General features: G+C 39.8%; 1 protein-coding gene across 1 annotated transcript; it reads left to right on the top strand.

The window, feature by feature from the left end:
* Positions 1-532: 532 nt before the first annotated feature.
* Positions 533-13534, top strand: LOC139693291 (uncharacterized). The gene is made up of 6 exons (XM_071591403.1): positions 533-835; positions 2566-3005; positions 5297-5531; positions 8020-8187; positions 8886-9078; positions 12897-13534. The coding sequence occupies exons 1-6, from the start codon at positions 533-535 to the stop codon at positions 13376-13378; spliced, it is 1821 nt and encodes a 606-aa protein (XP_071447504.1). The 3' UTR covers positions 13379-13534.
* The last annotated feature ends 1020 nt before the right edge of the window (positions 13535-14554 follow it).

Here is a 14554-nt window from a genome sequence, read left to right as displayed (position 1 = left end):
CCTTGCTCCTTCCATTGAATGTTGGACCCCAGTCTTCCTGGTCCTTTTCCAATGCCAGTTTAATGCCAAGGGCTGAAGAATTACTTCTCAATATGAAAAATAATAGCTCCACCCTTAGAGGCACTTAGCCTAAAACAGAGATATACATATTTCTTCATATCGTTCAAATATTGTAATTTCCTCTGTAAACAAATGTGATGTAATTATGATATGATGAAGGAGAAGATGGCTATTTCAATTGAAGTGAATTTCAATTTAAAATGCGCAGTCTTTAATGCAATCAAACTTTATGCCTTGAATGATTGATCATATGTATATTATGGATTTGGTGCAATGTGTTCCTGATGAGGTATCCTTAATTCTATCTATGTAACTTGTCCTCCTATGATAGCTTCATTCTAATAGACATTTATTTCCATTGCCATTGCAGCCATTCCCCCTGGGAGTGCTCCAGGTGTCACGGAATGGAGAGGGGGGGATGTTTGATCAGCGGGATTATGCAAATGGCGATAGGGGAGTGCTTGGGTCGGCCATGTCACAGCAGTCGTCCACCACTCCGCTCTCCCCTCTCTCGCCCATCTTCCATAGCAGCCGCAAGGCAGATCCAGCGGTCTCCTCCCCTCCCCTCCCAACCCCCTCCCATCCCGTGCTCCCGTGTGCACTCATGCTGCACCACCACGCACCACCTCCCCCACTCACCCCCATGGGCCGGGGGAATGACTCTGGTCGTGTCCCGTCCCCTACCACGCTGCCCCCTCCCCACCTTACCCCTGATGCCTTGGCCTCCTCCCTTCCTCCCCCACGCAGCTATGAAGTCACCAGGGCCTCAGTTAAGGTGAGTGCCTGTCTCACTGATGTGCTGGGACTCCTCTTCTGCCCACAGCTATCTCTTCCGTGTGTGCAGCTGTTAAACTATAGATTATTCATTCATTTATTGCATGGTAATGTTACCTAGAATGGTAGGCTTTGTAGAGTTCCAAATAAATATTATTTATTTAGATATCATCAATCCAAAAACAGGTCTTTTTGATGTATTCATAGGGTTTTTTAGCATTTAAGTGAAAGCAAAGACAAATTCAAACACCCATGCCCCAGGTAGAGAAAAACCCACCCAGGTGGGAATGGAATCTTCTGCCTCTTGAGTTGGCAGGTGGAGATGGAACCCCACCACCACCACCAGTGCCCATCATTTTCTGCATATCACAAGAACTTCCTTTGGTTTGCTCCAAATTATTTCCTTCTTCATTACTTTGCAACTTCTCTCTTCCTTCCTGTGGTCTTAAAAGACCTCTCTTTTCTTCTACTCCACCTACCTAACATTCTCCATTCTGTCATGGCCTTCAACCACCCAATGCATTCAGTAACTCCTTAACCCACTTTTTCTGCCTCTTTCATATTTTTCACTATTAGTTTCCTTCACTTATTATCTAAAATTTCAGCCTTTGTCTTTCTTTCCATCTTAGTTATTTGAACCATTGTTCACCACACTCAATCTCTATACTCATCTACTTTCCTCTAAGATCAGGTTTCTGAAAACTCCACTGCACTGTAGTAAGTTGGACTAAATAATATTACCGTAGGTTGCATAAATTGAAGGATTTCAATTTTCACTTAGTGCTGTAAGGTTATTGTTACCGACAGTTGTATCACTAGAATTTCGGATATTGAGAATTTCATTTTGTCTTGTGGCGATAGAAGTAGACAGTAATTCTGTGATATTCTTTGGGCATAAGTTACTTAAACTACCTTAACTGGTTGAATTGACTAATTTTGGAAAAGCAGAAAAGTATTTTGTACATGTTAAAATATTTTTAACTCTTTCTAATTTTAATTGTGATTTTGTGCTCCTGATAGTTAATGGAATTCATTTCGAAGGGCATACCCTCATTTAAAGGTTCTCTTTTGTGTGGTAAAAAAAGTCAAAATTATGAAAAATCATGGAAAAACTATAAATATTATTTTATGTATCAGCATATTAGGTATGTGGTAAGACCTAATAAATATTATTTTGCATAAAAATCTCTCCCACTCACATTGGTGCGTAAAAATTGAGATGAGTATGCAAAAGACCTATGGCTGTGGCTCATTTGCTACATTGGTTAAAGAGATCGTCTGGAGATTCTACTTAACAAAGGTTTTAACGGGAGGAAATTAATTGTTTCTGCATTTGACTGTTTCCTATTAAAACAGGGTTGGATTGCATAAGAAAACGTAGCACATGTTGGGACCCAAACCTTTTCCCAGATAGTGAATAATTTCTGGTTAACTAGCATGATCTGCTCAAGGCAATTTTCTCTGTATGAAATTAAGTGCTTGCTCACTGCAGGGGAGTTTCTGAAATATTAATTGAAAATATGGTTAAATGATAATCTAAGGCTATTGAGAAAATATTTTTACTGGATATTCAAGTTAATTGGAGAATAACTGGTTTTCAAATGTTTCAATGGGAATTTAATGTACATTTTCATAATTTGGAGTTTTGCGTGAAAATTCATTTTGACTTGAGGAGAGAGTGATTTGTTGTATGCAGAGTGTTGTGTTGATGTGTGTGTGTGTGCATTGTAGGGCTTGACAAGCCCCGAGCAAGGCAGCATCCCATCGTCGCGCTTCAGCGTGCCTCCTCCGACCATGAGGGGTGGGGTTGGCAAGGGTCCCCCTCCCCCCAGGCCCCCACACGCTCCCCCACCTCCATTCCACCATTCCGGAGATGCTGATCCCACACCTCCACCCCCACATCCAATCCCACCCTCCTACCAGGGCCTCTTCGGGAATGGACAGTTCTTTGTGCCGCCCCCACTGCCACCGCACCTCCAGCAGCCACCGCACTGCAGCGGGGGTGTCCTTCCGGATGCCAACACGGCAGCTGCCAGCACCACCTCCTTCCCAGGCGGACAGTCTCAGGCGGATCATCTCTTTGCTCATGGCGGAGATGTCATGTCCTCATATGACATCCCCCCTGCATTCCTTGGACTTCCCCCACAGGCCTTTGGATTGCGCTCCTGGAGGTAGGTCGTTCATATGCTCATTAGATAGAATCCTTAGTCTGTCATCATTCAATAAGTGAAATTTATAGTCAATGAAGACCCATGAAACTGTTGATTGGCAGCATCTTAAATTGTTGAAAAGAGTTGAAAAAGAAGTTACAAAAAATATACCTGTAAATGGATTTTTTTAATATCTCCAAGAAGGGCAGTATGATAGTCTAGTGGGTTCATCCCTAGACTAATGGCTGGAGGGCTTGACTTCCCAATTTTGATTGATGCCTCTCAGCACCTCAACTTCAACCAAGCTGTGTGATTTCTCAGATAACAGATCTACGGGTGATACAGATAAACAATTCCCATACCTTGGTGCATGAATTTCATATGCTGTTTGGCTTAGATCATATAATCTCGTACCAGATAGATAAAGAGTTGAGTGATTGCATAAAAAAGGGATTTAAAATAATAAATTTACATAAAAGTCATTGATGATGGCAATAAAAAGAAATGCACCCAGCACAGACCCTTGAGAAATGCCTTTATAGACAGAGATATTAAACAGGGCTTCATTGTTCGCAGTAATAATTTGAGTTTGTCTAGAAATATTTGATTAAAGGATTTTTTAAAGTTCCCCTTACCTCATGCTAGTCTAATCTATCATGATAATTAACACAATGAAATGCTTTTCTCAGATCACACTAAATTTTAGTGTTATTGTGTTGTTCAAATTCATCTATAACATAAGAAATAAACCCAGCCAGGAATTCACAGTTCGTATATCCTGTCTGAGATTAAACTGAGATTCACTAATTTTATCATTTGATTTAATAAATAGACAATGGATTTGGTCAATAAATGTGCAAATAAGTATGCATACATTTTGGCAAAAATCCATCACTGTCTGTTAAACTGTATGATATGGACCTAATTTTTGCTGACGGCCTAAATTTCATGGGTGAACAGATTAAGTCATCCCTAAAAATGGTCCATGTATTTTGAAAACTTAAAATCTAAACTTAATAAAACTCTTTCAGCTAAGATATTTGTTTTTAGTACTAGCTTAAATATCCTAAAATGCCTTTATCATTAAAATTTTCAATCTCAATAATCATATGGCATTCTGTGGTGGCTCAAGCCATAGCCAAAAGGAATTTTTAAGTTCAGTAACAGACTTTAAGAGTTATTTTATACTTGCCTTTCAGACACTCCTGCAGTTCTAATTGTAATGAGCCGAAAGTTTTGCCACTGGCTGCTCTTTATGTATACAATGTAATCTTTTTTTTTAAGAATATCATGCATATATACGAGTGTGAACAAATCCTATTTAACTTTCATCATGATACACGTATTAAGCTTACCATACACATTGAGGCAAGATTGTCTAATTTGAGTGGTGAAGGACCATACCACCTAGGAGCCAAATTTTTTGTCCTACTTCCTCCAAATTTTAATGTATCTCCTTTAAATAATTTCAAGTGTAATCTCAAAGCAAACCTGCTTATTGAACCTTTGTACTCAGTAGATGAATTTTGTGTAATAAGTTTAAAATGCTGTTTTGTTAAATATCCCTATGTAATGTAAATAACCTTTTTTTCATGTGATGTATGTTAAGAAATTGATGCACATATTTTTGTTTTATGATGAAACCATGCTGAACCTGCCTATGGTGAATGAAGCATATTATTATAACAATTTTTCATAACATATGCCATGATTTTGGAAAAAATTGGATTTGGACATTGGTCTGTAATTGCTAATGCTACTTCTATCAATGTGGGTGGCATTAGTCTATGGGTAGAGAATTGGACTGCTGACCAAAGGGCCCAGGTTCAATTCCCGGGCAAGCTTCTCTGGACAACCTCTGCTGCACCCAAGCTGTGTGATTTTTTCGGGTGCCTCCTGGTAAACCATAACCGGCACAGGGAAAGGAATTGGCCCATATACACGGTGGTGTCCATCAGCATTTGGACCTTGGACCTTTATGGCAGTGTTCAAGATTATAAAAACAAAATAAATGGAGCAAAAACTAATTAAATGATGAAATAAATTTTAAATTCAAGCCACATCACTGAAGTCACAATAAGTTATGAAAAGGTTCATCACCCTCAAATACAATAACGGGAAACACTTAGCTTTGTTTGTGGGTGAAGCTCTGCCCCTTCATCCATTGATTTCTTATCTAAGAAAAAAAAATTCCACAGATATGATGTCATGTATTATGTCATTATGTCATAGGTTTAGCAATGAAAGTGTTAAACTCTTTCTAGGGTGTATTATCCATCAAGGTTGAATTGTCCCTCCTGTTTGCCCCTCAGGTCAATGTTCTTTCGAAGATGTGGACCGTCTTCAGAGCTACACGCCTGCTTGGAGGAGTGCTATGGGCAGTTCCGAATGTTGGAGAGGGAAAGGAAAAAAACGGAAGCAGAATTGGCGCGTCATCACCCAGGCAAGCGCCTCTCCTCAGCCAACAACATCCCCATCCCTAGGCTGCCCCCGTCCCCATCACGTGTCGACCGACTGATTGTGGACCAGCTGCGAGAGCACGCTAGGGTAAGTGAGAGCTAGGGAGTGAGAGTGACCTTTCATTCATCAATGCACGCAGTGGTGATGCCAAGGGGGATGCCATTATGGTTGGAGGGAAGGGTGTGGAGGGCATCAGGGATGGTGGGCATATGAGGGAGAAAAGGCATTCTTCTCCAGTAAATAGAGAACTCACTCTAGTTTGCTAAAAAAGGAACATATGCACAATACAATGTCTATTTTGTATGTGTTTGTATAAATATCTCTATCTATATGTGTATGTATAAAGTGATCCTTGTACCTCTTCTTGATAAATTGTCTTTCCCTCATAGATATTTAAAAAAATTACATTCTGGGTGGTTATTGGTAAAATTATTTTTACAAATTTGGTCAAAAGGATCCCATTGATTTTTATACAGTATGCTAGAGAATTATATTGTATATACATATAGATTGTTTAAGCCTGCATTACTTGGAATTAGTTCATCCATGTTCTTTTTATTTAGATAGAGGGGTTTTAGAAAACATTTTTGGCCAGGAAAACCTGGAAAATTTGAGGAATTTTGGAGTCAGAAAAATAGTCGCAACCATGTTTTAGCTATCCTATTTTCTGTATTATCCCGGTATCTTCTCAATGTCAGCAATATACAGAGAAGATTGGGAGGGTAAAAATGATTTATTGAAGTATCCTGTATGAAGAAGGGGTAATCCCAGCTGGTTTTTTATGAAATGCATAATAAGACACTTGAAGATGGTGATGATAATTAAAATAAGGTATATTTTCCAGGAAAAGAAAGATATTTTTGGTAGAAATTAATTATTTACCTAAATTATGACTATAAATATGAGTGAGGAATGCCTATATTTTGACAAATACAGTATTTTTTTCCTCCCAAAATTACACTTACCTGAACCTGAAGTGTTTTTGGACCACTGAATACCTCAGAAAGGTAAATTGCAGTATCACGGTCTTTAAATTCAAGTTGTCTACTTATCCGTGGCTTAATGGAAGAGGCACTGTTGAGGGATATATACTACCTTGATCAAAAATTTCCCGGAATTTATTCAGAAAATTAAAAATACAAGTTTATTCATCTAAATCTATATTGTCCCCTTCAAAGTAATCCCCATCGACTGCAACACACTTATGCCAGCGCTTGATCCAATCCTCGAAACATTTTTTATATTCGGTTTTCGGTATGTCCATCAGTGCTTCCTGCGATTTTTCCATTACTTCCTCTCGGCTGCTAAAACGCGTTCCCCGTAATGGTTTTTTAACTCGATTGAACAGAAAGAAGTCACAGGGAGCCAAATCAGGTGAATTCGGTGGCTGTTGGATGGTATTTGTTGCATTTTTCGTCAAAAAATTACGAATAATGATAGCACTGTGCGACGGTGCGTTATCATGGTGCAAAATCCACGAGTTTTCTGCCCACATTTCTGGTCTCTTTCGGCGAATTGCTTCACGCAAACGTCTCATAACGCCCAAATAATACTCTTTGTTTACTGTCTGGCCTTCTGGCAAAAATTCATGATGCACTACACCGTTGTAATCCATGAAAACCGTCAGCATTGCCTTCTTTTTTGACTGAAAACGACGTGGTTTTTTTGGTCTCGGCTCATTTGGTGAACGCCATTCACTTGCCTGATGTCTGGATTGCGTGTCGTACTCATAAACCCACGTCTCGTCTCCAGTAATGATCCTTTTGATGAATGTGGGATCGGATTCAGCCTCGCAAATCATGTCTTTTGCGACGTCAACACGGTCTCTTTTTTGCATGAAATTGAGGTCTTTTGGCACCAACTTTGCTGCTACACGACGGAAACCCAAATCATTAACCACAATGTCTTGGGCGGATCCATAGGCAATGTTCAAGTCCTCCGCTATTTCTCTGATGGTTAATTTGCGGTTATTGACCAACATTTCTTTTACTTTATCAATTTTTTCACCGACTTTCGATGTCGATGGTCTGCCACTGCGTTCATCATCTTCGATTGACTCACGACCACTTCTGAACCGCTCGTGCCACTGGTAAACGACCGTTTTTTTTAGAGAATCGTTGCCGAAACACTTTTCCAACATTTCCAACGTCCGTGCGCCACTAAATCCGTTTTTTACGCAAAATTTAATACAAGTTCGTTGTTGCAAATTTAAATCCATTTCTGAAATTGTAAAAAATCGCCAACACACACAGAGATAGATGTACTCTTGGCTACGTAACTTTTGCAAATGTCAAGTTATGACACTAAGATTTAAAGGGAACATCAACAACAGATGTACCAATTTAACAAAAAGAAACAGAACTCAAATCGGAACGATGGGAGCGCCACACGGTGGTTATTCCGGGAACTTTTTGATCAAGGTAGTATATATATATATATATATATATATATATATATATATATATAATACCTGTATACTATGCTATATATATATATATGCTATATATGCTATGCTATATAGCATATATATATATGCTATATATATATATATATATATATATTGTTTTGGCTGCAGGTGATAACACTGGTGGCCAAGATGGAGCGCCTGAGTGAGGAGAGTCTGCATGCCCGGATCCACTCGGCCCTTGAGAGATGGCTGGCTGCCATCAAGGCAGTGCAGTCCAGGAGGAAGGAGGAGATTGCCAACACCAACAGCCGACAGCATCAGAGCCAAGTGGCACAGGTGAGAGCATATTGGCATATAACATATGTGGCATATAACAAGAACCTTGCTCTAATGAGGTACAGTACAACGAGGCAATAAACTGTACCCAAGGTACGGTTCATTCCTCAATGAGCATGTGAAATAAATCAGTAATAAAGCTAAATAAACTGTGACCAAGGTACAGTTTATTGCTCTATGACTAACAAGTGAAATAAATCAGTAGTGGGGCTCAACCTGGCACACATAGTGTTCATTTGATTGCTCATAAATGGGTCTCAAAACCTTTGGGTTAGATGCTGATGTTTCTAAGAGTACCTTTCAACCTTACTTTGGCAGGTGTGTGATTTAATGTTGAAATACAGTGAAACCTCAAACATACATGTGTGTGCAGTAAAACCTCTTCGAATCAAAATTTGTGGGGCCAAACTTTTGGCATTCCCATGTAGAGGTTCATATTAAAGAGGATCCCACAAGTTATCAATTTGTACATGAAAGTTAAATCTTCCAAGCATTAAATTATTCATACTATTTTAATTTTATTGAAACTATGAGGCACTAGGAAGAGAAGAGTATGGGTAATCCACAAAACAGATAATCTGCGTATGGATAATCAAGAGTTTACTGTATCCCTTTAGCATGTATGCTCTTCTGATGTTTCTACCCCAGTTTGAATTCTCAGCAAGGTGATTTACTCTCTTGGTATCTTCAATAAATAGCACCATTTGCACCAGTCTCTGATGTCAGCAGCTGCTGCTGCCGCTGTCCACCATCAGCACCACCCACCCTTGCTGGCCACGTCATCTGCGACAGCAGCACATCTCCCTGGAGGATTGCTGCTGGGACAAGATGGGTCACCCCTGACAAGTGTCCCTCCACCCCTGGTGTATCCCAAGATCCAAGAGGAGAAGGGTGAGTGAGCAACAGGGTGTGTGTGTGTGTGTGTGTTTTAGTCAAGGTGCCTGCCCTGATTTGTGCCGTTTCGATTCTAATAATTTAACTTGTACTCATATCCATTCATTTCTCAGAGCTTTTGCTGAGCTTGAGAACTCAGAAAATCTCATTGGAAATTTTCCTGAAAGGGGGGGGGGGGGGGGTTCAAAGATTCAAGAATTCAATTTGGAATAATAGTTCTTTGGCGCGATCTAGGAAGGATTTTCCATGTCTGAGTTCTCTGACATTGCAAAAAATTCTACACTGAGTGAAAGAACTTTGACACTTTCACGATAGAGCATAAAAATCATTGGCCTTGGCTGGGATTCGAACCCAGATCCGTCTATGTCCTGCCGAATGCTCAGGCAGTTTAGCCACCGAGGCATCCTCTTACACTCTGAAATTTTGGGGGCTTTAAAGGAACAAGGTGTTATGACAAAATGCCATGCATACAATGTCACAGGTGCTTGTAGATCGTGGTCAATGCGAATGATTTTTACTCTTTGAAATTGTTGCATGGTGACATGCATTAGTGGATGACTCCATTAAAAGTTACCATTGTGGCTTCTCCCGCAGTTCCTTTGAATTTGACGGGCAGTATTGTTTATGTGATCAAGGATAACCAAGGTATGCAAGTGCATTGCTTGATAAATGACCTGTTTGTGGTTTAAAATTTTGGGCCTGGTCGTAAGAGACATAAGAGACGAGTTGTTACTGATTACAGTGAAGTTACTCGTACACATTTGCAAATAATTCAGCCTCATTCATGAGAGATGATGGAATTTCAGAAGTGAACTATATTTAGGTGAGGGAATCATTATTATGATTCATCATTGAAGTTATTTGATTCCAAAAGGATTTGATATTAGTGGAGAGGGAGCTATGTATCTCACAAATGTACTTGCTGTTAGATTTTTATAGTAAATCTTTGCATTTTGAGTGCAGCTCTAATAAAAATTTGGAGTGACTCAGTGTATTTATTGTCTTCTTTTTCTTATTTTGATTTGGCCTATTTCAAAGACCAGCATGTTGATTTCTCTATTTTTCTCTTTTTGTGTTCAAACTTAAACCAGCCAGTTAAACCCAATACAGACTCACTCAATCTAAACACTTGCTTCATCCAGATGAAGTCCTGCCATGTAGTTTGGGTGGTTTCATGATGGGTCATTCATTGGAGACATTTCCCTCTTCTTCCCATACATCTCCGCTGCCTAGTACACCATGTGCCAATGATGGAATATAGAAAGTCCATATGCAAGTATGTATATATTACAAAAGCTAAATCTGTAAATACACATACTTGCATAGAGACTTTCTACATGCCATCATTGGCATATGGTGTACTAGGCTGTGGAGATGTGTGGGACAAAGAGGGAAATGTTTTGAAAAAGCTGCTTATATGACTTCGCCTGCTTCTTTGGAGTAACTTATGAATTAAAATCTTTTGTAGAGTTCTCAAATGTCAATAATATTGTTGCATGTCTGGGTCCCAGGTTTCATCGATAAAGTTTATGATGGTATCCAGGGTTCTGGAACTTCAAAATTTCAACTAATTTTTGACTACTTCTAATTCTAAAGATTCATTCCCTTGTGCCAAAACCATGGGCTATTCTTCTTCTGCTAATGTTTGTAAACCTGGATCACCTTCGACATGTTTAATTCTCAAAGATATTTCCTCTGCAGTCTGCCTAAGTTCCTGGTAATCTTCAGGTTCCAATTCTGTGAAGTGGAAATCAACCTCCTCTTCATGCAACACCTTTCTCTAGAAATATGCAATTGTGGGCTGTTTCACCTCCCTCCAAGAATCAGTCCAGTTGAAGCTTGCGGACTTCAAATTATATTCTTTTATATTCATTATTGTTCTCTGTCCCCAGCTGCCATTCATTTTATCCTTAGATAACTGTATCGAACTGTGTATATTTCTGAAGCACAAATTCAATCAGTGGTACCCTCAATTTTTTAACCTCCCCAGGTTCTCTGTTACTATGCATCCCATGTTGTAGCATCTAACATTACGTGGTGTTGTGCTAAGAAATATTTTTTCTCCGTGTTATCTCTGGGGTCGGCAACCTTTTCGACTCAGGGGAATAAAATTTATATTTCCCTTGAGCATTGGAGGAACCAGATCTGTAACCTGATGTGTCTCTCTTAGACATCATGAGCTTCTTTATGGATTGTAAATAATTTATATTTGAATGTTCTTTAATGTAGCAAAAAACATTAAATTATTTTAAGTTCTTCATATTTCCCTTCTGATTCATTTTTTTCAATTCTGATAATTTTCCTTGTTAATTCGTCTTCATGATTCTAAAACACTCGGAGCTGGCACCATAAAGCCTATGAATGTTATGTCACCAACATCTGTTTTTATGAAGTTATTGAAGTTGTCGGTTAAACCTAGAAATGTCAGGGAATTATGTGTTTAGATTTTGCTGGACACCATGATTTTGGATGTTCATTCTTCTCCATTGTCCTCATTAGGTTTCCCTCTTCCTTGCATTAGGAGGCAGTATCCTCTCAGACTTAAACTCTGTGGCTTAAAGACTTGATAGCCAATGAATGATTTCTGGCTTGGTTGATGACAGGAAGTGGCGGGAATTAAATAGCTGGACTCCTTATGTTCTGTTCTTTTGTGTCCTACCCCATCTTTTGGTCCCTGGAAAGTTTGAAGGAGGAAGTTGTTTATCCTGCTCTCTCTCATGATAAAGTAGATGGAACTATTCAAGTGTTTTTGAAACTTCTTTAAATACTCATCGTTCCTATCTGATCAGATACTGAACGTGTCAACCACACACCAGGCAATCAGTGAAGGTGTCTTTGCATATGACTCCTTGGGTTTGATGTCAAAGTTCATCATGTGTAAATTTGCGATTGATCGAGAGAGGTGGGATCTCATTGCCACACCCTCCAGTTCATCGTATTGAGTTGTCTAGTGTTGGTTTAGTAATCTGCTGGGAGTAGGCATTATTTTGGCAGAAGTTGACCAGGTCTAGGAGGAATCCCTGAAAGCACATTCTTGATGAGCTGACATTTATGTCTTTCCATTTGTCGGGTAAGATTCTACCCTGTCCAATAAATATGCAAACTGAGACCATAAAAACTTTATTTTGCAAAATTTAGTCCTCAATTTTGTCCCCTTCAAATTGCTCTCCATTCGTAGGCTATGCACTTATTCCATCTTCTCTTCCACTGTTTAAAGCACCCTTGGAAGTCCTAAGCAGTTAGGCTTTTTAGTTTTCACGTCGTTTCTTCTTTATTGTGTCTTCCACATCTTCCCAGTGATGTCCCCTAATCACGTTTTTGCATTTTGGGAACAGGGGAAAGTCGCAGGGGGCGAAATCTGAGGCGAATATCAAGGATGGGGCTGTAGTCTGCATCATGGCCGCCAGATTCCATCAATTTGCACATTTATTGCACGGACAACGTATGCCTCTGGGAATTGCCACATTGGTCAAATCGTAACGGCACTAAGAATAAATGATGCAATCATTATTTTTTGTCAAAACTTGCTACCTAAGTGCATTGAAACAAGGTTCCAACTAGCTAAAAATGAATTTAAAAATACATATATACTTACCCCATGAAAGGAAACATTGCAATATTTTCAGTATGAGCGACCTAGCTTTTTGGAAACTTCGGCACATTTATTTTGTTATTCAACCCGATAATTTGACAAAAATGTATCATACTTTCAAACAGCTTTACATGTTCTTTTCTGACCACATGCACAGTAGTGGCATGTGCTTGCAGGGCAGTGCAATGGTAATTCTCTTTTTGGGATGTTTGCTCATGATCAGATATTTTGGCACTGGCATCTGGCATCCACGAGCTGGGTCTGGCTTCCCGCTATGCAAGGACGGCACTGTGGTGCTCACTTGTGTGCACCCTGCTTCCCGAGAGGAAAACGGAGGAGGAGGGGGTTGAAGCAGCGGCGGGGGCAGGTGGTGATGGTAGTGGGGAGGAGATGCCATCGCCCAGCAGCAACTTGTGTGTGGAGACAGTGCTGCCAGTCGAGGAGGTGGCGGAGGCAGTGGCTTCAGCAGGAGAGGGAGAAGAGGAGGGGGGTAAGATGTTGACGACGGCAACTGCTGAGGAGGAAGTGGCAGCAGGGGTGGTAACAGATGATGATGAGGGGAATTTGGATGGCAGTGATTGTACCACAGTGGCGGTAGCAGAGGCAGAGGTGACTGTGAAGGAGGAGGTGGTTAGGCCATTGTCTGGCGGTGGAGTAGAGGGGGAGAAGGCAATTGAGGGTGGAAATGCCGCTGAATCTTGTTAATTGGCCCCTTCTCTCGGCTGGGGTGTGTGCAACCAGTGCTGAGCATTTTGTTTATTACTTTGTAAAGAGATGGGCATTGATTTGCTTCGTTAATGTATTGTTTATCTTGTTGGATTTTTTATTGTTAATGGTTGACTCAAAGAGGGTTTTTTACAAATTGGGGAGCTTTAGAAGATATGCCTATATATATGTGTATATATATATATATATATATATATATATATATATATATATATATATATATATATATATATATATATATATATATATATATATATATATATATATATACATATATATATATATATATATATGCCTATATATATATGTAGTAAATGAAATGAATGCCTGCATGGGTTTGCCCTTCTTGAGTGTGGTAGTGGCTTTCTTAGCCTTATGTGGCAGGTAATACCGTGAATACATGCAAGGGGAGCATTCATCCAATTGTCTCTCCCTCCTGTGAATGGATTCTGGCCGTGGCATCAGTGCCACGGTTTCACACCTCCCTGATGCATGGACAGCCTTTGCCATGGATTGTGAGATTGTGTGGAGCAAGGGTAATGGCATAGCTGATTCAAATGGATTACCGTGGCATGAAATATTTGCAGTTATTTTTTTCATGCTTATTCTCAGAAATACTAGTGCTCAATGTGAAGAACCGTACTTTTAATGGATATCTAGGGTATTATTCAGCTGTTGATGCACTTGCGGACTCAAGGACTATGGGTAAAAGGAGTTCATTGCAGCTAGCATTTGAAAACACATTCAATTTACACTTAAACATTTAGCTGTTTCCCCAGCCGCACGCATGCGCACACACACAAATGTTTGGCATTTGTTATTCCTCTCTTCTCTGTGTGTGTGCGTGCATGTGTGTATGTGAGGATAGAGAACGAGAGATATGAGTGAAGAGAGAGGAAGATGGGTGCATAAGGAAAGAGAGGGGCATGTGTAATCAAAGTTGATGCTCTCTGGGTCATCCATCCATTCCTTTTTTGTGATTCCTTCTGCTTTTGTCTCTCTCTCTCTCTCACCCTCTCTATCACCCCTTTTTAATTAATAGTTCCTGGATCATTACTCTGGGTATATACAGTGCTTTCCTGCAGAGATCGAATTGCCAGAAGGTTAATTTTTTATTCCTGATTTATGAGGATTCAACGATGTTATAGAATCTCT

This window comes from Hetaerina americana, unplaced genomic scaffold, assembly GCF_022747635.1.
Source record: "Hetaerina americana unplaced genomic scaffold, ioHetAmer1.1.p SCAF_46, whole genome shotgun sequence".
In the NCBI taxonomy this organism is placed as follows: domain Eukaryota; kingdom Metazoa; phylum Arthropoda; class Insecta; order Odonata; family Calopterygidae; genus Hetaerina; species Hetaerina americana.
Note: the sequence above shows the minus strand (reverse complement) of the source record. Positions and strands in the feature narration are given on the sequence as shown.